The 23,607-nt window shown below is 51.1% G+C and overlaps 2 protein-coding genes across 2 annotated transcripts; one reads left to right on the top strand and one right to left on the bottom strand.

Annotated features, from left to right (window-relative positions):
• Positions 1 to 503: 503 nt before the first annotated feature.
• Positions 504 to 4,083, bottom strand: ENH_00050860 (Eukaryotic translation initiation factor 3, putative; the record flags this gene model as incomplete). The annotated part of the gene is made up of 9 exons (XM_013585246.1): positions 504 to 539; positions 959 to 1,070; positions 1,461 to 1,634; positions 2,265 to 2,320; positions 2,438 to 2,509; positions 2,931 to 3,024; positions 3,178 to 3,305; positions 3,483 to 3,631; positions 4,074 to 4,083. 9 exons carry the CDS (start codon positions 4,081 to 4,083, stop codon positions 504 to 506), a joined length of 831 nt encoding a protein of 276 aa, XP_013440700.1.
• Positions 4,084 to 10,179: 6,096 nt separating this feature from the next.
• ENH_00050850 (hypothetical protein, conserved) lies at positions 10,180 to 19,580 on the top strand (the record flags this gene model as incomplete). Its single annotated transcript, XM_013585245.1, has 11 exons — positions 10,180 to 12,186; positions 12,408 to 12,555; positions 13,121 to 13,312; positions 13,636 to 13,886; positions 14,243 to 14,314; positions 14,539 to 14,624; positions 14,941 to 15,317; positions 15,554 to 16,847; positions 17,095 to 19,117; positions 19,241 to 19,310; positions 19,528 to 19,580. 11 exons carry the CDS (start codon positions 10,180 to 10,182, stop codon positions 19,578 to 19,580), a joined length of 6,573 nt encoding a protein of 2,190 aa, XP_013440699.1.
• Positions 19,581 to 23,607: the final 4,027 nt, after the last annotated feature.

Genomic DNA, 23,607 nt, shown 5'->3' with positions numbered 1-23,607 from the left:
TTTGGGCACTAGATCCACGTACGCCAGTCTTTATATATCTATGAAACTACGGTCGCACGTCCCTGAGACACTAAATCCTTTCCCTCCGCCTAGATATGAATTCAGCAAGCCGTGCGTCGCTACGTTCTAGTTAGCTTGCCAAATAGCTATTTAGATAGCTGCCGGGGTGTACACAGGCATCCACCCCGCGACTACGCACTGGCTCCATTAATCTGGCACCACATAACTAAAGCAGTTGTTGCAGCTGCCGCAAGAGAGCTTCGGGACAAGCTGAAGTATCTTTCTGCTCCTGAAGCCGCTACAGGATGAGTCCCAACCGCTAAAATGACAGGAGTTGTACATGACCCCCTTGAGCTGTGTTGCTGCACCCTACGATGCACATGCTTGATTGCTTGCATCCACTTGATTTCGCAGCATGCGGCGGCAATCCAGCACCAACAACGGGGCCACGCAAAATGGCACTGCTTTCCGCGCTGAACAGCTTTGTTAGGGTGGCTGCACGTTTACCTTTCACGGTTGTTTGGGCGAGCCCATTCCACCTGAAAAGCGGCATGCAGTGGGGAGAGCAGAAGCGCCATGAGACCACACGGCATGAAGAAGCTGGTCGACAGAACGAAAAAAACATAATTAAGGAGAGCCAACACAAGCAGGCAATAAAGCAGAAGCACGGGCAAGTGCACTCACACAAAAATGCAGTTTGGTAAAGACGAACGGCGAAAGAAAGAGGCCGATGAATAAGCGTGGACGCAAACTATAACGCAGAGAGGGTTGAATATGAAAGAATATACACAGGTAGTGACAAACATACAACATACAACATACTGGTGACAAAAACAGAAGCTGAAACACAAAAACTATACATTCACACGAGAGAATGAAGAGGGAAACCGGGGTAGAACCACACGAGCATGGGGGGAACGGCAAATAGAAGGAAACAGACGGGGCTGTCCCAACATACATTGAGCAGCAGATTGTCATAGCCATGTCTGTTGAGTTTGCGGATGGCTTGGGCAGCCAGTTCTCTGTTGGCGTAAGTGATAAACGCGAAACCCTTGCTAGCTTTCTTGTCCCTGTACACAGCAAAAATATTCAAACTCAGCCACAGAAATGCTTCTAAAAGATCTGTGCAAAGAAAGCTATGAACAGGAATATGTATGCGAGCCGAAGTACCAATCAAGCAATTGAAATATGCGCATGCATTGACGTCATTATAAGTGTGGCTTTCGTCATTGTCTCTTCCCAACGCAACCTCGCTTTTTGTTTGTTTCGGAAGTGTCTGCTTGTCTCAGAACCTGTATATCTGCCCGACCGCGTAACAACTTCACTGCGCGTGCAAATATGCGTGTGAGTATGCATATGCATTTTGCCGTCTCTTTGCGCGTAACGGTTCCTTCTCCCTCTACCTCGTAGCCTATTCGTTAGGTATGCAAGATTTCTATACTCTGTGTTTGTTTTCTGACTTGTGTTTAGCAAGAAAGACCCTCTCAAGTTTGCCGATGTTCCCGAAAAGTTCGGCCAAGTCTTCTTCCTTTGCGTCTTCACTTAAGTTCGTCACTCTAATCGTCGCTTCTTCTCTACGACGCGCCTCCAAGTCTTTCAAAGCATCGCCGCCGCCACGCAAACGAGACAAGCCTCTAAGAAGTGAAAAAACATTCCTCAAGTGTATACGTCGTACAAGACGGAATGAGCACGCACAGCCGTGTAAATATATATATATATATATATATATATATACATGCACATACACATACGTGAAAGTGTACACACGTGAAGATGCATCTGCGTTATGGGCAGGGTGGATCGACAGTTCGTTTGTACGCCGACGTTTGTTTGCTTGCATGTTTATGTATGGCCTTTCAAGCCCAGATGTGGTCATACATTCACGGCCATATGGATGTATATATGCACTCACTTGTGTTGTTGCATCTCAAACCACAGTTGAACATCAAGGCGCACGGAAAGGTGTGCATACGCAGTAAGCTAGGGATGCTGGCATGTTGAAAGAAACGAAAAGTCAAGGAGAGAAGAAACGATGACCGAGCACTCAGACACTGGGTCCAGGCAAGCACATAAAAGCAGAAGAAGAAGCGGCACCGAAGGGTCAGAAAGGAGCGGCAGTAAACTGCTGGGAGGTACAGCAGCAAGTTAAACAAGAAAGAAAATGCACGATGATGAACAAAAAGTAAGGCCACGAAATGGAGTGAAATCTGATTCCAAACAAAGACAGGGCAAATGCACGCAGCCGGGATAGGTCGAGAACTGACTTAGCCCCAGGTACTCCAAGCCGTGAGCCCAACGGATCGCCTTCACCAGCATCAACCTGCACATAAAAACGCAAAGAACGCAGGCCAAGCATATGTATGCTGCCTTTGTTACGCAGTTGTTGCGATTACTCCAGTTGAGGTTACTGTCTTTACTGGCCCTCCTGAATTCCTACGGGTTCGTCGTCGTTTTGCAGCGACAGGAATTTTTGTCTCAGATCTCGGGAAGTCTTGGCCGGATTCAAATCCTGAAGACACCACATTTCAAATGCAAGCAGTAAGAGGTATAAATTCAAGACATACTAAGACACGCACACGCATTCTGCCCTGCTTTTGACGGGGTGACGGTAGGATCAAAGCAACTAAAAAGCAGTAGAGCAGAACAGGACGCGCTCAATCCGCATCATGCAGCTGCATAAAAACGAGGAACACCAAAATAAGTAAAAACAACAACAGTACCGCCACCATCTCTACCAGAAGCAGCATACTGCGAATTGTCCATAGGCAACAGGATACGCAGCAGGGGAGGCAACAGCAGCAGCAGTGGCCAGCAGCAGCAGCAGCAATAGCTAACAGCTGTAGAACTCAGCAGCAAGCAAAACCATAAAACAATAGGGCGTTCGGCGATATGCCCATTCTTCAGAATTCTGGTATGTTTGCCCTGCATACTGCAAACTGAATATCTTCGTCATCTTCGTCTTCTTTAAATTTGGCTCTCAGCAACGTTTCCTTTGATATTTCCAAAGGAATCTCCTCCACAGACCTGTGTAAAGAACAACATACAGGCTATCCCAACTCTTATAGTTGATCATGTCGCTTCTACTGCCCCTATTGTTGTGTTGATTTGAAGTGCTAGTGCTGACGTGCTGTTGCCGTTCTTGCAACTACAGCTGCCGCAGCTGAAATTCAGTCTTACCTGACAGTGAACGCCTTTCCTGTGCTACCCTCTGCTGCCTCAATTCCAAAGAGAGGCAAATTCCTCCGCTCATGCACAGCCTTGTTTATGCGGTGCACCACACGTGTCACTTTAATACGCTTCACTATCTGCAACAGCGGCAATAGCGAAAGCGCTTGAATATGTCTTTCACGTACACCTGCCTTCATATTGCCTCAGTTTCTTGTCATTATGCAAACAGCTTGTGCTTACTTCAGTCGCCGTCTGTTTTCGTATCTGGGAACTACATGCTGTGTCGCACCAGTTTAATTTTACGGCTATTTTACCTTGAGTGTTTCGCCCTTTGCATTTTGGAGATAGTTTGTGACTGTTTTGATACCGTCACTGTCTGGCCGAGTTTCAAAGCCTCCTGGCGTTGGCGCCAAATCGCCCAAGTCACCATCATCCTCCAACTCGAAGTCCGCCCACTTACGATCTGTAGGTCCAAAAAAACGCCTTTGCATGTTTGCCCGTTTGGGAATTCTTGTGCGTTGAACATGTACATACACTCACCCCCAACGAGAAAGTACTTTCGAAAGAACCGGGAAGAAACACGGGAAATCACTCCGGAAAGAAAAGAGCAGAAAAAAGCATACAAAATGAAGGGGAATGAGACAGTGATACACAGAGCAGGGAAAAACGAGGCCACGGCGCAGCGTAAAGACGGAGATATACAAGCTTGGCAACAGATACTACATAAATTGCATTTTCGACACGGCTGACTCAATAGATAGGCACATAACAATCTAAACAGAAGCAGCGACACCCTGGCATCCATTTGGCTAACATTACGGAGCCGCAAGCATCGGAAGCACCGGGTGCTGCTGCCCCAACGGCAAACCGGTGTCGTTGTAGTTGTGTTGTGTGCCTATGTTTACCTGTCGTCATCTTGGGCCGAAAGTAACTCTTACAAAGAGAAAAGAACGCTTGAATCTGGAGAAGGAACGACAGACCAAAGGGCCTTGGCACCTGTGGGGGCTCCTCGGGGGCCCACCGACCGTGGCACGACTTGTCTCCTCGTAAAGTCGTAAAACGAATGCAATATATGATAACAAGATTTAAAAAAACATTTGTGCTTCCCTGAATGCGGATAAACTAAAGGCGCAGCCATGCATGCACTTACAGTATTGGCTGCTTTGGGACTGTAGCTCAAAAGCACACTTCCGCAAAAAAGAGGCGCGCTTTGAAATCTAGCGACATAGTGAAAGAAAAGCAGGATAATTCAGCAACAAGAACACATGCACAGCTGTTGCCATGGGAAATGAACTATCAGATGAGGGTTAGCAAGCAGTACTGAAGAAAAACGCGCGTTCCTCAGCAGCTTGGTAGTCAGTGGGAATTGTAGGACGGACGCAGCAGCACTTAGCTACAAATGCAGCTGGAACGGTGGAAAGTGCCACGTCTTTTAGCCATCTGACTAGTGTTCTGGGCATGTATTGGGGCATTATTGTCCCGCTACGAGCAGTACTGAATCAGAGCACTCTACTTCCCACCGTAGCGCTGTGTACCCTCGATTCCGACGGTGGACTTCCTTGCTAAGCTTGGCGCCATCTTTTTGAATGAGAGTGCTACCACAATTCTAGCGAGAGTGGGGCAGAGAAGTTGGGGCTGAGAATTACTTAACAGGGGACTAGTGTACTACCTACATCAATCCCAGCCTGCGATCTCCACAGGCCTCCCTGTGGCTATACGTGGCTGCCTAATGGCAGACACCAAGTTGTCTTGCTTGGTACCGAAGCAACGGAACTTGAAATGCTCCGAGCTAGCCAGGGCTGGCTTGCCGTTCTTGTCTTTAGTACATTTAAACGAATGATGCGGAGTCCATGGTGCATGCTAAAATGCACTGCAAGTCTGTTTAATTTTGGCGCATATTGGGCATACATTTTCCTGAAGCCTGTACACAGATGTAGGTGTACTTGCAAGATTTTCCCGATGAATGTTCGATGCTTTGGTTTTCCGTACAACCGCTTGCTTTAGTAGGGCCGTAGAGCCAAATTGCTGTCACTTATATTTCCTGCCCCTCTGAATATCGTATAATAGAATGACAACCGCGCAGCGGAACGGTGCTAGAACTCAAGACCCAAAACGAGCACCGCTGCAGCCGTTGCTGCAGTTTGAAACAGTAGCAGGCCCAAAAACAACGAAAGCATCAAAAGCAGCAGATCTCTCAGATCTTCCTTTTCCACTGTTGATTGGGCGACCGTATTTGCAGTGCTCCGCTGTTCCTCTCGCTGTCGTTAATCTACATCTGTCCTCTGTGGCGCTATGCTCTGTGTGGCTGCTCCATGCTGCCCATTGCGCTTGATTTCCCTTTTCGTTGCCAATTCAGACAAGTGCTGGGAGGAAATAAATTCCAATGCGCGATAGAGAAGGCGTCCAACAGGTTTGCATTGCTAAGACGGACTGGGGGGAGGAGGGTTTCAGTTAAGTGGATCAAAGCACTGCAGCTACCTTCCAGGTGGAAGCTGGCAAGCACCCGCTATTCTTGGTAGCTCGAGGGGTCATTGCATCCATAAAAGATGAGCTTTTACAGAGTTATGGTCTAGTCAGGCACGTGAGTTTTCTGTGATAAGTTCTCAGAATGTCCTTGAATCGTCAATTCCACCTCGAACGCCGAAAACGCAGAAGCAAGCGATTACCTATCTCGGTTATGCTTTCACTGCTTGAGAAAATAGAACCCGCAGCAAACTCAGCATCGGCCATACACGTGCGGCCAGAGGTTTTAAAAAATGGGATCCAAGTACTGTAGTTCCCGTGTGCGACGAACTAATGCCGTTTTCACATGGGAGAAGATTTCACCAATGTATCTCGCGCTCTCATCGACTTACTTCCGGAAGGTGCTTCTCGCTTTTTTCCCTCAGCAGATACACGCACGTCGTACAAAGCTTTGAGCAACTACTAACACACTATGCGGCGCCACGAGTCCAAAATATCACGAAACCTTTTTTTATGCAAGGTCGCGTGCGCTTCTGGGCTAGCTCCAGTGCTTCGGCAACAATCAAGGCCGATTGTCTTTTTAAGGTGCCACGCAGCAAAAATAGTCGATCTTCAACCACAAACTGCTAGATTTAGTCACATTTCTGGACACGTGACGCCATTGGCTATCCTCGTGGTGGTCACTTAAGCCATAACTATACAATTATTACTTACTGGCCATCAGGCTCTGGCCTGCCTGCAGTATCTCGGCACTTCCAGGCATCGAAGTGGTTGCACGGCTCCCAGGCATTGCTTCATAGAGGAGCTCCAAGGCTTCATGATTACTCACAAAGGACTGAACAAAACCAGGTGTCCGATGCGCTACGGAAACAACCCTGTTCATCCCAACTGTAAGTCCCCAACGAAAGGCGATTGGCGTCACCGAAATCTGTCATCAAAGAGCCTCAGCAGCATCGCTGCATCAGACTTTCCCCTAAAAATTACAGAATGGCTGGGTGAAACCGTTCGCTTACGCCGCCACCGCCTCACGGTTTTCCGCTACCGCGGTGTTTCTATACTGAGGACCTACCCGATCCGTATCTGAGGACCTACGCGACCCATGTCTGAGGACCTACCCGATGCTGTCGCACCTCCGACATCTCCTCCACTCGAAACTTTCTTCTTCTCGGCCCTTTCGACACTCGCTCTACAGCGAACTTCAGCGCCACAACCAACCAACCACCCGAGTTAAGTCAGATCTTTCCGTGAAACCCTTGATTGCAGCCACTGCTGAGTGATCAGTTATCCTCGAACCACAGATGGTACAGATACAAGCAATCACGACCACTCAACTAATGTTCTGCAGTCTCTGGTCCTCCTTGCATTTCGAATGCTCGTACTTTCGCATTTAAATTCAGGAATTCAGGGCATGTGGCGCATCGTGGGCCGCAGTTTCCCAACTCCCTTGCGCACGTTCCATATACCGCACGTGCCATATACCCACCCAGATTACGCATGCCACAAACGGCAGAAGAAGAATGCTCATGTTTTTGGGAAACACGTCTACTGGTCAGGTATGCTGGTCTACAGTGCGGCATACTTTGAACCGCGCATACATTTCAGGGCATCTGATGAGATCAACTAGAAGCCAGAGAGCCTTTATCAAGTTTATTACTTCCTCAAGCTATCGAAGACACCTCTGTTCAGATTGCGTTACTAATCTCTCTAACTTTTGCTGGTCCACGATTCTGTGGTAGTGCTCGTCATGCCCCTCAGCAAGATGCTCATATCATTATCACAAAGGAAGCATGTGCAGCAGCATTGCCGACCTCCTTTTTGAGCACCTTATACGTGCTATCACGTTTTTTTCGCCATTTTGCCATCATGCTTTTGTTCGCCGTGTAGGAGCACGGCACGAGGTTGGGAAGACTACAAAGCCTACACACCTAAGCTAAATGCAGAAAAGACTGAATTTTTGTCCTTCTATCCTTGAGAACACAGAAACTCAACTAATGAGGCACGTTCACTGCAGCTGCACTCCAACTGAACACGACACAAAGTAGCTACACCAAAACAGTGTGACAGCAGCAGCACGTGTCGTAGCAACAGTGGCAAGTGTTTCTCGTGCTACGTTTTAAAATGGGGCTCCAGATGTGCTCAGACGCTCATTCGGTAGCAGTTAAATGTGGTAGCAGGGTACCAGCGGTGGCAGCAGACGCCCAATAGCCTGCAGCACTAGCACCAGGGACCGGCAAAAACACCAGAGGCAACTGCCACAGCATTATCTCCAGCAGCAAACGCACCCTTTGGCGCAGAGTGAGGTGCCAGCATTGCTACCACCACAAACAGATGCAACAACACCAGCTGAAGCTATAGCAGCAGGCGCATCAGTAGCAGCCGCAAGAGCAACCGCTGCATAGCGACAGCAGCAGAGAACACGGAAACAGCGGCAGTGGCCGCAACAGCGGCAGTGCCTAGACCAATACCACTAACTTCCGGGAGTGCAACATCACATCCAATTCAATAGCAACAATCACAGCTAATGCAGCAGGAACAGTCGCAGTAGCAAATAAGTACGGAGCTCACCACCTTCGGTTGTTTTCACATGCCTTCTTCAAGTCAGAGCTCGGCAGGTACTGATAAGGCCTTCAGTTCGCACTGATGTAGTGCAGCGACAGATTGCAGCGATATCCCTTGCCTACAGTAGTCAAGTTGCCCTTAATTTCAGAATTAAGGGTTCTAGTGCATAAGCACAGAGCTTGTACTCTTCGATTTTTCGTTCTCTGGATGTGTGCCAAACTACCTTTTACTTTCGGGTTCTACGAATTTTACCGCTCTTGTTTGTGCTGCGACCTAGGCTTTTCGTAGAAGACAGCCATATGTATAGACAGATAAACAAAGACTTATTTTCGAGTAGAAAAGAAGTGCGACTGTGCAGGCAGGCAAGCATATTACTGCGCGCTGCCCTCGCCTTGCCTCCGGAACGCGCCCATTCGAACCCCTCCTACTGAACCCGCTCACGTACTTAAGGTACTGCTGTTTCAGGGTTTTCTGGCCTCGGCAGCCAGGGCAAGCAAGAACTAACCACAGTTCATCACTGGCTGCGGGGAGGCACAAGTAGCCGCGGGTAGCCAAGGTTAGGTGAGGGATCTGTCGAATCAATATTGTAGCTCCGGCTGTATCTGGGTGCTCTTTGTGCCTGATGAACAGTCACAACCTTTGCTGTAGCCCTACAACCATATGTTGTGGAACTGGGATCCCCTGCTTCCTAGCGGGTTGCTCTAGGCCTTGCCTTCTTGTTTCTGCGCTTTCGCCTATGACTCAATTCCGCATCAGTGCATACTGTGACTTGCTGCCTCTTTGTCAAAACATGCTGCGGCGAACCAACAGTCAGAAGGTTTCTGACCCTCGAGGCTCTAAAGGCGTTTGCCGTCTGTGGCCCATAAGATCTGTGGGGCTCGAAGGCGGCTCGCTTTGTATCTCGTGCAACTGATAATATGCAACGAAAGCCCTGAGAACCTCAGCAGCAGCCAAACCTGCCAACTTTATTCTGCTCGCCAGCGCGGCATGGCAGCAACCTCGCCTATGGTCTGTCCACTTGCCTTGGGGACCTTGAGATGCAGCAACCTACGTCCTATTTGAGTGTGCTTTTGTCAAGACTGGAGTATTTTGACTAACATGGAGTGAAGAAGACCCCTAAGAGCAGCGGACGGCTGGTGCCGCCTCACTCTGCTTGTGCTGGGGCTGGGCTCGGGAACTCTCGGCAGGATCACCAGCTCCTTTGCTGCCATGGAAGATACAGCTTTGAGTCTCTATGCCGTGCTCTCTCTCATTCAATTACTTTAGAACACCCGCTGTGCACAGTTGCTGCAACGAGCACCTCAGTCTCCCCCAGGCGCTCCAGGGCGCTGCACTACCTGTAACTGTTGCATCAGCGTAGACTGCAGGAGATGCTGTGGATGACGAGAAGCAGCACGACAGCTCTTTTCTTAGATATTCCTATATTGACAGCTCTGTGTTGGGGCTCTTATAGGCCTTCACCGGGAACATAGCGACGCTGCTAGCCTCTTCTGGGGCTGTCTGTCTCCTTGCCCACTCCGCGGCCAGTCAGTTCGGTGCTATTCCTCCGGGGCTTCTCACTGCTTTCGTGGTCTCGATGCGTGTCCTGCCAATTTTAGCAACGAGTGCAGACTGCAGCATTGCCAGCATCAGCTACAGCAACGGTAGCAGCGGTTCAGTTGCTGATTTGGCTGACAACGGGCGGTAACGGCAAGAAAAGGCACTCATGACTGCGGTGTTGAGTCGTTACAGTGGTGAAACCAGCAGGGGAATTAGCAGCTGCAACAACAGAGCTACAGAGGCTGTCTGATCTTTGATGGGGTGCAGCGCAGCCGGGGGGGCAGAGCCTCAAAAGGCTGCTCTTTTGATATCTATCCGTTACAGAAGCGCTTGCCTACGTGCCGCCGCTGCTGTAAGATCTGAGGTCTCTGCTGCTGCAGGGGCTGCCAATGTAGGAGCAGCAGAGGCACATGCGAAGCAGCGCTGCCTCGGTGCTGCTGCCGCAGCAGAATGCACGGGCAGCAGGCTGTACTCGTGTCGGGGGCAAAATCAACAAGTAGCAGCGATCAGCGGCAGTTGGAGCCGGGCTTGTGTGTTACAGTAGCAGGAGGTGGAGCCGCTTCTGGTGCGGAAGATGGGGAGGCGCCAGAAGCACTGATACAAGAAGCGGCATTAGCACGGGAGCACGAGAGAAATGGTGCAGGAATCTCCGCGGGAAACGTGTGTGTTGTGCCCACGTTTGTCACTTGTAAGTCATGCAGTAGCAAGAGCCCCAACAGCGGCACGACTCAGGACGAACGCCTATCTTTCGGCAGCGGAAGCAGCAGTACCAGAAGCAGCGCGACACTCACCAGGAACGGCAGCAATACGTGCAGCCTTTTGGTCGCGTGCAGCAGCACCGCGACTAGCTGGACGGACAGCTATGCAGGCGGGCTGGATAGCAACAGCAGCAACAGAACGGATAGTGACGGAAGCAGTGGCGAAGGAAGGGACAGCAGCGGCGCTGCAGATATCCAGCAGGAGGTAGTGCTCCCAAAATCCTGTGGACTACCCCCTCTATCTATGTTAAGCCAGCTCATTCTTACCCCTTACGAAGATAGTCCGGGTGAACAACTTGGCCACCAGAAGCATCTTCAGCAGCTACAAGAAGTGGAAAGCGAGAATGCCGAGGGAAGTAACAACACACACCAAAATGCGAGCCTTGCGGGCGAGCAGCCGCAGGTGCCACCGTCTTCCAGAAGCCCCATGAAGGCCGCAGTGAAAACAGCAGCAACAGTAGCGGCTTCAGGAGCCGCAAATATAGTTGCAAGTACAACAGCAGCGTGCGTTGACGGAGACTTTTTGAGAGCAAGGAGCCATTCAAGGCGAGCAGAGGACAGCGAGGAGACAGCAGACGTGGAGGCTCTGCTGCAAGATTTTGCTTCCAGAAGAGGCAGAAAGGGAGGTGGGTGTGAAGGGGGGGAGGTTAGCAAGGAAGAATTCAGGGGCTTGGACAGCGAAAGAGAAAGTGACCAGAGCAGAGGAGCCGGGAGCGACAAGTGGTCACACACAGGGGATGAGCCTACAGGAAGTTCTGGCAGCAAATCCTGCCTCTCTCACCAGGATGGTTTTCCTGGCATTGTTGCTGGACACGCGGTCCAAGTTGATGATGATAAGGCGCACACAGCATCGAATGTGGCAGCAGCTGCCATGCAACAGCTGCCCCAACAACAACAGCAATTGTCCCAGAAACAAAAGCAGCAGTTGGAACGGTTGCAGAAAGAACAGGAGCAGCTTGATGAGTCTTTACATCAGGAACAGCAGCATCAGATACAGCAAAAACAGTGGTACGCATTGCAAGCTCGCGACGCTGGCGAACCACGTGGGGACGCCGTTAAGCTTTCAAACCATAGCGGGAGCAGCAGCTTGACAAGCAACAGTATAACCGGCAGTACCACCAGCAGTTCTTTGCAGACGCCCCTCAGCTTAGAAAAGAACGCTTTGGGCGCACTGGAGAAGCTAGTTGGTAGTCCCCTTCAGCAACACCAGCAGAAGCGGCACGTTGACATTGCGGAGGAGTCGTCGTTGGCGCCTATGGTTGGGCCTGTTCACTTGAAGTTGCAGAGTGGCGACTCAGACCGCGGAACGTACTCTTTTACAGACGCTGGAAAGGAGGGATCTACAGCAGCAGAAACGGAAGTAACGGCAGCACCGGTAACGGACACTGATCGTGCTGGTGGTGTCACGAACATGCCACTTTTGGATGACAGCCAAGAGGCAAAGGTGGAGGACACAACCGGAGCTGGCACAAGTGCGCGTAATGCCACACCAGCGGCAGCTGATGAAGTTGGCGTAGAGGCAGCCGCAGCAGCAAAGGAGCGTTTGATAGGACGCTTGCGTTTGTTCAAGAATGGCTTTCCGGCGCGGCTACGCTGCCGCATTTGGTTGGCTTTGTTGGATGTGGGCGATTTGGGGCCTTTAGAGATGCAGCGGTTGTCGACTGCCATCCAAAGGACGCCCCTTGACGAGCCAAATCAGGTTAGCCTCATGCCACTTCGGCGTTCGATGTGAGGCATTGTGCTATTGCTGGAGCTGCAATTGCTTCTAGTACTTCTGGACTCGTTGCTTTTCTTTCTTGAATGTTGCAGGGTTGTTTTGTGGTGCTCGACGGTAAGTCTGTTGCGTTCATATGTTTTGGAACCTGTATATTCCCTCTTAGTGTATTGAGCGCTGTTTATTTTCTGTTGCTTTGGTTGCAGCGTGTAATCAAGAGTGACGTGGAGAGGACCCGCGCTCGGTTGGCTGTCTTTAGAGACGCGAAAACTCGCCGTATGATGGAGCAGATGTTGACTTTCTACTGCAAGTCACACGGGTTGAAGTACAAGCAAGGACTCAATGAGCTCTTGGGTGAGCAAGGGAACCAGAGCCAGCGGCGCGAGAAGCACCAGCAGGATTAGCAGTACCAGCAGTAGCAGTAGTATCACTGCATACAGCGCCGAGGATAATGGCAGCAGGAGTGGTAGGAATTCAAGAAATCCATAGCAAGGACCCTTGTGGGTCTCCGCGTAGGCATTTTATGTGAACAGGATGGGCAGTACATAAATCAAAGCGACGCATAGTTGGTGACGGGGTCATATATATTATAGTATAAAAATGGAGCAAGTACTGTTTAAACTGAAGAGCAAGGGATATTCCAGAAACTGCAGTCAAAGCTAGAAGTAGCGGCAGCTGCAAGCTTTTCTTGCACATGGTAGTTTCTGTTGCTCGCTGCTGTAGGATGTGCCTGTTCTATGCAGAGCAGCGATTAAGCCGTCCTATGTTGAGTGATTTTCGTGTGCTTCTTTCTGCATTATTTATCTTATTGTTGTACATGGGTATCCGCATGATTGTATGCGCTTGCCCAATTTCCTGTTTCTTTGTCTTTATCTGAGTATGTATGCGTATGCGTATGTGTGCGTCTGTGTCTATTAAGCACCGTTTCTTTATCTACGGACTTCGGAGGGAGGGTTCGATGAAGCGGAGGCCTACTGTTGTTTTGCTGCCTTCGTGCAGCGCTTTCTACCGGCGATGTTCTCAGACGATGACTTCACGGCTCTACAATGTGCCTTTCACCACTTCAAGCTACTACTACTCTATCACGACCCCACCTTGGCCACCTTCCTAGGTGAATCAGACACATGGTTGTGCCCTGCATGCGTGCATGCATGCATGCACGCATGTGGGCATCTCTACAGACGAATTCCGTTGTACGCAAGCCTGTATGCATGAATGTGTATGCACACATGCACGCGCCCACTTGGAGGAGATGATAGATTCAAAAATGTCTGTATCCGTATTTCAGCAGCGTGGTTACGGTTGCTTCATCACAGGGTGTGAAGGCTCCAGGATTGTTTTGATTTCGGCTCAAGCGGAGAGCAGTTGAGTGCGTCTGTAGGGACCGCCCTCAGAAGTATCTGAGTCTCTTGTATTTCTGGCTGGTGCGTGCAGAGCAGCACTTCGCGACCCCCGAGCTGTACGTGACCCCGTGGTTCCTCACATTGTTTTCTTCTAAGGTGCAGCTGCCGGTCCTCTTCGTGCTGTGGGATGGCTACCTGCTGGAGGGAGACAAAGTCTTCTTCTGCTACCTCTCGCTCGCTATCCTCATCACCAACAGGGGCGTTCTTCTGCGTACGGAGATCTCGCAGCTCCCCGAGACGCTTAGCAAGCTATCGATCGATTCCACCTCAGAGCTCACAAGTGTACGGCGATTTCTGGTGCTATTGCAGCGCGTTTCTTGCAGCTTGTGCTGCGACAGCTGGTTCAGCGGCGGTGGCGGGTGCCGCTGCGGTTGTTGCTATGTGTATCTTGTGTCTAGAAGTGCAGCAAAGGCAGGAGAGGGAAAGTGCAATTGTAGAGAAGCAGCAGCATCAATTAAAAAGAAAAACCTGCAGCCAGTGCTCCTCCTGCTGCTGATGCAGCAACAGCACTCGAAAAACTGCACAAGGAGGCTTCAGATTGTTGCTGTCGTTAGCTTTTCATCCTTTGTGTTACGGAGAGACCTCTGGATGCCCTAGATTTCACTGCATAATCTCTTCTCTCCATGTATTTGCTGCAGCTGTGGCGCCTGGCGATAGAACTTCGCCAACAGACGCCTCTAAGTTTTGCCCACATCTTTTGTGCTTCTCAGGTCAGACTTGAGTTCTTCACTTGCTGCTGCTAGTACCGCGACTCTGTGCAAGTTTGGCTGTTGCTGTTATTGCGCCTTTCGTTATTGCAGTTTGTGCTCTTTGTACAGGCTCCCGATGCTCGTGTGTCTTGTCTTGTTTGAACTTGCTTTTAGTGTTGGTCTGCATGCTTGGCGCTCTTGAGTGAAATGGCCACAGGTTAGCTTGTTGTTGCTGCCTTGTGCAGACCGGAGGTCCGGAGTCTCACGTGCAGCCATTGCAGCAGCTGGAGTCTGAGGGAGCCTTTTTCATGTTGCCACAGGAAGTGTTGAAGTGAGTCCTGTTTTAACGGTGTTGCCGCTTGTCTGACGAGTGGCAATTTGGCTCCATGTGCACTTGGTGATTGCGTCTGCGCACGGCGACGTGTCTGTGCAGCTTTATACGGCGTAGAGCTGCACTGCTTTAGCTGCTCCACGTTTCATTTGTCCGCTTGCTCACTGCGTAGATGCTGCTTTGTAGGTTCTGCACCCTCTGCGTGATTCTGCTGTGGCTGTTTTGATCACTGCTTTGTGCTTCTGCGGGGGCATAGAGACTCACCGAATGGTTGTTAGGTGCATCTTGCTTGTGTTGCTGCTTGCCGGTTTCCCAGTCACGCCTACGGCCGGGCTTCAAAACCGCTGTTTCATACCTGTGAAACCAGTGGATCGGGGAAGCACTGTAGCGCCAGCAACAGGTGCGGCGTGTTTTCCGGGGCGCCACGTGTGTTTCCTAGCCAGCAGGAGGTGAAAAGTCGCCAGTACAGTGCTTTTGAGGCCTCTGGGTCTCCAGGAGCTCCCCAAGCACCCCCTCGTTGGAAAGTACTGCTGCTCGATCTGCGCCCTCAGTGGCAGTTCGAGGGAGGGCGGCTACCCCCAGCCATTCATGTTGATGCATTGGGCGAGTGGAAGCAGACCCTGCCTGCCCTTGTAGGCGCTGTAGACCCGGCTACCATTTCGGAACCCACCACAAAGGCTGACGCCACCTGTAGTAAGCACGAATAAGTTCCAGAAACAATAGCAGCAATGGCAATAACAGGAACAAGAGCAACGTCGGAAAGTGTATTTACGCTAACATGACGGGTTGTGGACTGACCCCACGGTTTCTTTCTAGCTGCTCCGTCAGCAGCCGCAAGGGCAACAGCGACAGCAGACCCATTAGCAACGCAGCAACAACTTACTTTGAATTTCTTGGAAGATGCTGTACTTGTGCTGCTTGCGGTGCAGTGAATGCAGGGAACCGCAACGGCGCTTTGTGGAGCCCTGCAGTCGAGCAGGCTGGAAGTCCGGGTGCACTGGAGGGCAGACGGCTTTCGCGGAGTCGAGGGGCTCGACTGCTGCGGTCTCTGAAGTGGCGAGGCCACGCTGAGGAGTCGAACTGCTCTTTTGCTGTTGAGAAAGGGCTCGCTTTGCCTGTGGCAGAACCACCCGCAACATCAGCATACATGCACAATCATGGGAAACGGGTTCCCTCGCGTACAGCGTCCGCTATTTATGGAGCTTTTGCTGGATACATGCAATCAGCCGCAGCGTCGCGTCGGTCCTGGAGCTGTGAGACGGAAAGAACTGATCATCAGCAAAAATGGAAGGTTCATATAGCAGCGAACTGCCACCTCAGTCGCCGCTGCATGTCTGAACAACGTTTCGAGAAGGATGTTGGGGTTCCTGGGTGGACAAATACGCCGGCCTCTGAGTGGATCCAGTCAACTGTAGGACGGCAGCATCCATCGCTTGCCGTTGCAGCTACTTTTCCAAGGACAGCGGCTGCAAGAGGTGATGATGAGCCCACAATATCCGAGCTGCGCTCCTTGAAGAGTCATCCGCTCTCGCCGGGGCCACTTCCTGCAGTTGCAGATAGCCCAGTCTCGGAGCACTTGCCGGACGCTCCGTTTAGTCACGCCGTTTCCCATTCAGCAGATGGCTCTCTTCGTCCGCTAGTAGCACCAATACGAGTGGAGCCAACACGCGTTTTCACAGAGTTGGGTCGGTTTAGTTCAGACAGTGGGATGGAGCACAGGTTGCAGAATTCGGGGCCTCCTTGTGCACAGCACCGGATTGAACAGCAGTATCATCTGCAGAGTCACAGCGAGTCGCAGCATAGAGATCAGCAGCGGCACTGGGACCCAACGCAAGGGCAGTGCCAGCAACACCAGATGCAGGAAAAAGGCCGTAGGCAATCGACGGGCGCTCCGGCTACCACGAGATCTTCTGGTAACGCTCTGCGACACAAAGACGAGCGGAACACGAGCACATCGATGAATTCCAGCAACGCTGCACGCGTTGAAGGCAGCCCACAAGAAGAAGACAAATCTGGAGGACTTGCTGGGCCGTCGCCTGATGCCTGCACTGAGCACGAAGTATTCTGCTGCACTTCCTTTACACCCGATGAAAACAAGAAGGCTTACCGCATTCACAGGGTGCAGGTCCCAACCCATCATGTCTGCTTGCTGACGGAGGACGGGGCTCTCGACTCGGATGCCATAGAGATCTACCATTTTCTAACAAGGGAACTGGCCCTAAGGTGAGTTCGTCGCTCTCTGAAGATAAGGTATTACATGCATTCGCCAGGTTTTTCGGTTCGCCAGTTCGAGTTGCTAGCCGCATCAGCCGCGGCAGAGGCAAGACAACAATGCAGCGGAACTGACAGCTAGGGCGTTTTGGGACTGTGGAGTAGGACTGAAATCGCAGAGTTGTTGTGCAACGCCGTACGCTGTTCTGTCGCAGCATTCATGCTGCTTCGGCGTGGTTTGGTGTGTCGCGGTTCTTAGGTGGGTCTCGTTTGTTCGGGGGGGCTACGCGGCGTGTCACTGGCTTGCTGTACAGCAGCAGCTTGAGCTAGTGGATCATACAGTTAACACCTGCGTTCTCTGCTACGGTGAGCAAAAGCGCCAGAAGCAACTGCAGCGCCCAGTCGACAACGCACGGCAGCTGGGGCTTCGCCGACGCAGCCGCCAGTCAGTCTTGTCCAGAGCCTGGAGCTCTTCCACCCTCGCTTCAGAGGCCAACTTCTCTTCGCCGATGATTCCTGCAAGCAACCATCATCATGCTTCGGCTCCGTCTTCCCGTGTTGATCATGTACAGCAACTGCGCCACCAAGAGCAGCAGCACCAACCGACAGGCAGTACCACTGCCAGGCAGGGCGGTGGGCAGGGTTTAAACCTGGGGGGTATTCTAGGTGCTTGGAGGCGGTTGTCTAGCGCGCGGTCTCCTCGAGGCTCTCCTTGGAAGGGGCGAAAGCCAGCAGCCGTGTCAGCAGCTGCAACATCCAGAGGGATGGCTCCAACGATGCCCTCTGGGGACTGCACGACTGCATCTGGCGATTTGTGCACAGATTGCATAGGCAGGAGTAACAGCACACGTAGCTGCAGGAGTGGCAACAATACAGGCAGCAGCGCGGTGTTTTCTGGTTGTGCTCCGCGGCGAGAGGCCCCTGCAGCGCTTCAGCTGCAACGGCTCAGCAGCAGGGACGAAGGGCGGCATTGCGTTTCATGTGGAGAACCGTTTGTTGTGGGGTTCCACAGAAAGCTGTCAGGTGCCGCGGCTACTGCTGCGGAAGATGCTTCATTAGTCGCACCTGCAGACGCCCCCGTACCCCAGCCACAATTTCAGCGATGGGCTTCATTGCTGTCTCTACCTGCGCACCGCCTCGTGCTTCTGAGGTCTCCCCGCAGGGCGCTGGAGTTCTTTTTGGAAACTGCTGACATCGGGAGATTCCCCTGTTTCATTGAAGCTGTGCTGCAGCCGCCACTACACTTGTTGCTGGAACAACTTGCTGCTGCGGAAGTAATGGAACCAGTTGAAGAAGATGCGAGAAGAAGTGGAAGTTTGCCGCTGATTGCGTATGAGATGCGCGATGCAGGGCAGGACCCAGCAGGCCGCGGCAACAGCTGTATCAACGAGAGCAACTGCAGCGCCGCAACCAGCCCAGCCAGCGCTGTAGAGATGTACCTGGATTCTGGAGTTTGCGGTTCACCAATTGCACTTCTCTCCAGTATCGCCCCTCGCACTTCACCGTCCGAGTGCCCCTTGCAAGAAACATCTCTGACACGTCGGTCGCTCAGTCTGCTGCTGCGATGCCATTCCTCAACACCCGTGAGAAGCAGACTCATGAACAATCACAAGAATCATGGCCAACAGCAACAAGAGCAGCCAGCTTCAAACGTTGGCTCCGGAGGCGTATCCAGCAAGTGCAGCAGCTCCAATGCCTGCCACAGCGCCAGCGATGCAGCAGCTGTGGGGATCTCGGTGACGGAGGGATATGAACATCTATCATCTTGGCTCTTCAATGCTCCCGACAAGAGACTTTGTGAGGTGATAGTAACACCTTATCGACTTGTGCTTGTCAGTGGCGCGCACGAGCGCCACCGCAAGCACCAAGAACTTCAGCAGAAGGAGCGCCAGCAGGAACAGAAACATTCACAAGACGAAGGGGAAGCGGGGGTTGCTGACATAATGGGCATGAACCGCTTCCCGGAGAGAGGTGATGGTGGCTCATCAGAATATCAAGGGAAGGCTCAGTGGAAAGTGGTTGCGGACCTTTTGGGAATCCGTCCTTCCTGCCATTTTGAGAGTGACATACAGCAGCAACAGAATCAGCAGCAGCAAATGCAGGACTCGCAAACCCAGCAGCAACGGCAGCAGCAGCAAATGCTACAGCGGCAAGCCGAGAGCACGTGGGAACAGGATGATTTAGTAGACTTCTATTCTTCGATGGAGCTGGGAGAGACGCATAAGATAACCAGTAGGAAGAACGACCCGAGATTACTGTGCTTCTACTTCAATGCGACGAAGGTTAGCCTAAGCACAGCGGAACAGGGTCTAGGCTTTTCGTCTCGTCAGGCGCTAGGGTTTAATTAGTGTGATATCTTGTTGCATTTGTAAGTACCTTGTAACTTTGCTGGGTTGACTTTTCAGTCTCAGCCGCTTATGATATTGAGGTTCCCGGATGACGTCTCTGCGAAGGGCTGCATAGCACACGTTAGGAGTGAGTTGGCTTTGTGAGGAAGCAATTTTGCAGCAGAGCCGCATGTATCGCTATTCCCTTTTCTCCGGCACTGGAATCCGGTTAGGGGGACGGTAGAAGCGTATCTTAGCTACCTTCTCTAGAGGCAGTGTGCATTAGGACAGTGCTAGCCGGAGCTGGGACTCCTGCAACAACTCGAATCTGTCTTTTCTATGCTTTGTGTTTGCTGCTTTCGCAGAGATGTACCGCGCCTATCGCATGCGCCGGCATGAACAGCAGCCGCAAGTATAGCATCAGGAGTTAAGACAGGGAGCATCGAAATGTGGCAGTTAGGTACGTGAGACGCTTCCGCTGCCTCAGTCTCGCTTATTTTAGCTGGATACGATGAAAAATCGTTAGGGTATTGGAATAGTCGATTGTGGCTACCTTTCTGAATTCGTAAGGAGACGCAGCACCAGATATTGTTTGCAAAAGATGCGCAACGGACCCTAGCCGAGCAGCATAGAGTTGAAACTTGAGCTGCCGACGTTGCGTGGTCCCGCTTTTTCTAGTTGAAATTGCTTTTGCCTCCTCTCTCCGAGAGATACAACTCGTGACTTCTTTCAAGCATTTTTGAGGCTTGGCGTTGCTAGCTCTGAGCATATTGTCAGCACGCTGCCCTGCAGTTGGTGATGGTAGAAGGCTCATACCGCTCCAATGTGTACATCCGGGCCTCCACACCAATTTGAACTAGGGCTGCCTACAGTTACGCTATTGTTTATAGTCCTGTTGCCCATTCGCGTGTAGCAGCCTGAGACGCATCAATAATCGTGGCATTTTAGGCCTATTTTACCGCGACGATGAGAGGTTCAACAAGCGATCAGAAGCGTTGCCTATATGCTCCTTCGAGGTTTCATAGAACAGTTACCGTTTCACTTTTTAAAACTGGGTGCTGCTTATTGTGGTGAACTGTGTAGGGTTGTAATGATTGAGCAACGATGCCCCGCGATATTTGCAAAAGAGGCAATTGCTTTTGAAAAGAGCAGTGGACGTGTAAACAGCGGAAGCAGCTGCCTTTGATGAGAGTAGTGCATTTCTAGGCACCTATAGTGGTGGCCGAGCTGGGCCAGCCCGACTAGCCCATGACGGGAGCAACGTGTTGTATGGCGTGAACTGTGTTTAGTAGTAGGTGAAGCCTTTTCCACATTTACTGGGAGGTTTGGGCTGCCATTGCAGCCGCGGAATTGCCTACGGTTTGCTATGACGGTGTTTGGTAGGACGGTGAAACTGCCCTTGGGAGGGCGTCTATGCTGGTGCAAGGAGTTCGAAGGGCGGCGGGCGCCTGCCCATTTTTTACTGCGAACTGAATAGGCAGGCTGAGTGGCAGTCCAAAACGTGCGTAGGCCTGGACTGCTCTGGGTGGACACTCAATATGTAGTGCTGTACCACTCACCCCATTAGTCCGTATCCCCTTGGGTTTCGTTGCTTTTGTCATTTGGTTAATTTTGTGACGATGTACCCTCGTATTGGGACAGTGCGGCTGGAAGACCTTCCAGCAGTACTGTTGATCACAATCACGTTTGCAGTCTAGGTGACACCGCATTCTCCCTCTATATCAGGTTGCAAGTTCTTCCTTGCAACATAATATAGAGAAATATAGGTGTAGAAACATAAGGGTTTTCTCTTTGTCATGACATGCTTCATGGTTGACGAGGTTCAGGAAAGCCCCAGCTCTTTAATGGTAAAACTGATATATTAGTCTCCGCGTGCGGAAAAATATCCCATCCCGCCTGCTCTGGAGGCGCAAACCCTCCACGAAATGGGCGGGGGCTGCACGAGAATTGTACACTAGAAAAGGAACAGGAAATGCGACACCGCACCCTACTTGGCATCGGATACAAAGCAGCTGCAAGTGCAATGTCTAACGATTGGGCAGAAGCCTTGGTGCAAAGAGCAAAATGCGGTGGAAAGACGCATTTCCTATGTCAGATTCAGAAAGAGCCCACTGCTATGTAGCAAACTTAATAACAGGGTAGCAGGCTTCTTAACGGGAAAGATCTCGGTAGCTACTAAGCTATGAGAAACAGCAGAGAAATTAAGCGACTGTAGGAGCTATCGTTCTGACGGATTTGAGTTAAGGAGACAATCCTCAGCTCCACGGGAGGATGCGCAGCACCCGCACCGAGCATTTAACTTGAATGGCATGCATACACTCATCTGAAGTGTGGCGAGAATGGTTCACCGGCGCACGCGTCTTGTCGCTTCACTTAGCTCTTAAGCTACGGCATTCCATCTGTGCTAGCAGGTGGCACTGCTAAACGCTATGTACGCAGCAACCAGGCTCTCAGCCTAAGGGGGAAGGTTGTAGCCCTAACCTCTGACATAATTCCGATCTGTCGTTTGCTACAGACCGACAATATGACACATGAAAATAAAATACCGTGTTCTCACGCATGGAAACTTTGTTTCGACTCGTACACAAACTAGATTCGGAATATTCTGTGCCTAATGCTACGTGCATGAGGACTGAACAATATCCAAACTGAAGCCGCAAACGCCTGCCACATTAGGATATCTCTCTCCTTCGTGACCGCTTACGGAGCTACACACAAACTGGTTTTTCTGCCCCAAGTCGGGCGGTAGCAAGTCGTAGTAACTGGGAACCGCTATGGGGCAATTCAACCTATCACGTCACCACACTTTTAGGGATGCTATGGATCTGTGACTGAATAGGATTGATTGCTTAGAGGTGCATCGCCGAAACGAACTGAGAAAAGGAAAGGCAACTAATAAATTGCGTGAGTTTCCAGGTTTCTGCCGTATTGAAGCCCTCCTTAGTGAAAATGGTGAGGGTTCAAGACTTCACCGCCCAGGCTCCCATTTAACACGCAACGGGGAGTGGCTGGTGCTCTGTACCTGCGCTGCGCATCCGGGATAGAAATCCGAGGCAGCTCATCAGAAGTAGAAAACAGAGGTAGAAAGAAAAGCGCAGTAAATAAGGGATGAACGGAATCATGCCAACGGAGGGAGAACGCCGCCTCACTCACTTAATCCTTCCGGGTAGACAGAATGTAAGCTCTGGGGGCAACCCTGGAGTTCCCATTCAGTCGTTCCACGGTCATGGCGCATGCCCCCGTTGGAACGGTATTATCTACCAGAGTGACACAGTGCATGCTGGCGTTTTCTGATGTTGGTGAATGTGCATTGTTTTTCCTTGTAAATGCACAGTGGCAATTGAAGAAAACTGGACCTACGGCAAGCGGCTTGTTGAAAGACCTACAGCGAGCCAACCTTCCGCAGGGTCTGTGCATGATGACTAACGAAGACAACTGAATTTAGTAACACAGGTGTTCTTCTGACGGTGAACTACACTTGTTGCTCCAAATTAAACGCAACACACTTTGTCCCCCTCTGTGGATTAGGTAAAAAGCCACACAGAGGTTTTTGCTCACTGGTCTCTCAAAGGTCATTAAATTTGACAGCGTGTTCCCAAAAGTAAGGCCAACCCAGCAGAAACACCGCCCGCAATTTCGAGGAATTGAGCTCACAGCGTCGCCCTTCTTTGGACAGCAGCAGATACCTAGCTCAGCACTAGCTGGCCCCGGAATGCAGGAAACGGACCGCTTTGGTCCCACGGGAAAGCTAATTGAAGTCCTCGACGCACCGTGAAACCCCGAGGCAAGCGGTAAAAAGATGCTCTGCAGAAGGAATTTTTATGTAGCTCTACTAACAATATGCAATAGCGTCGGCTCAGTGCTCCCCCAATTGAACTGTGGTGTAGCTTACACGCATCCCCAAAAATCCTGGGTTGAGGGGCGGGAACCATTAGATAGCTTGTTATCTGCATTATTTCCGGCTGCCGCCTTTTCGTTGAGGCTTTCGTGATTTGTGCCTCTTCCTTAAGTGTTTCTGTCTGTGTCTTCTTAATGGTCTCGTGGTCCCGAACGACCGCGTTTTCCCCTCCAGGTTTGTTTGAGGTATACAGGAACGGCTGGAGCTGCTACCAGCCTTCGTGCCCTTCAAAACTGTTGAAGCGCTTGACTGAGATAGTTGGGTCTCTTGGTTCTCTGAAGATTCCAAGTGCTCCATGAACCCGCCCACCGACAACGAGACGCAAGATGCAATTTGCCATGGGGAGGCTGCCGCTTCTTCAGCCGACGGCGGCAAAAGACGTACGTTCTGCGTCCACAAGCAGACGTCGAACAAATGAAGTGCATTTACACGAGTAAAGTAATTTTATTACTTACGCTACAACGGGCATCAACAAAACGGAGCCAGTGAAAAATCGCGCACTACAAATGGGGGATTTCAGGCACTCACAACAGCTAGTTGGGGCACC

Source organism: Eimeria necatrix, genomic scaffold (genome assembly GCF_000499385.1).
Source record: "Eimeria necatrix Houghton genomic scaffold, Enh_scaff3, whole genome shotgun sequence".
In the NCBI taxonomy this organism is placed as follows: Eukaryota; Apicomplexa; class Conoidasida; order Eucoccidiorida; family Eimeriidae; genus Eimeria; species Eimeria necatrix.
This window is presented reverse-complemented; position numbering and strand designations above follow the sequence as displayed.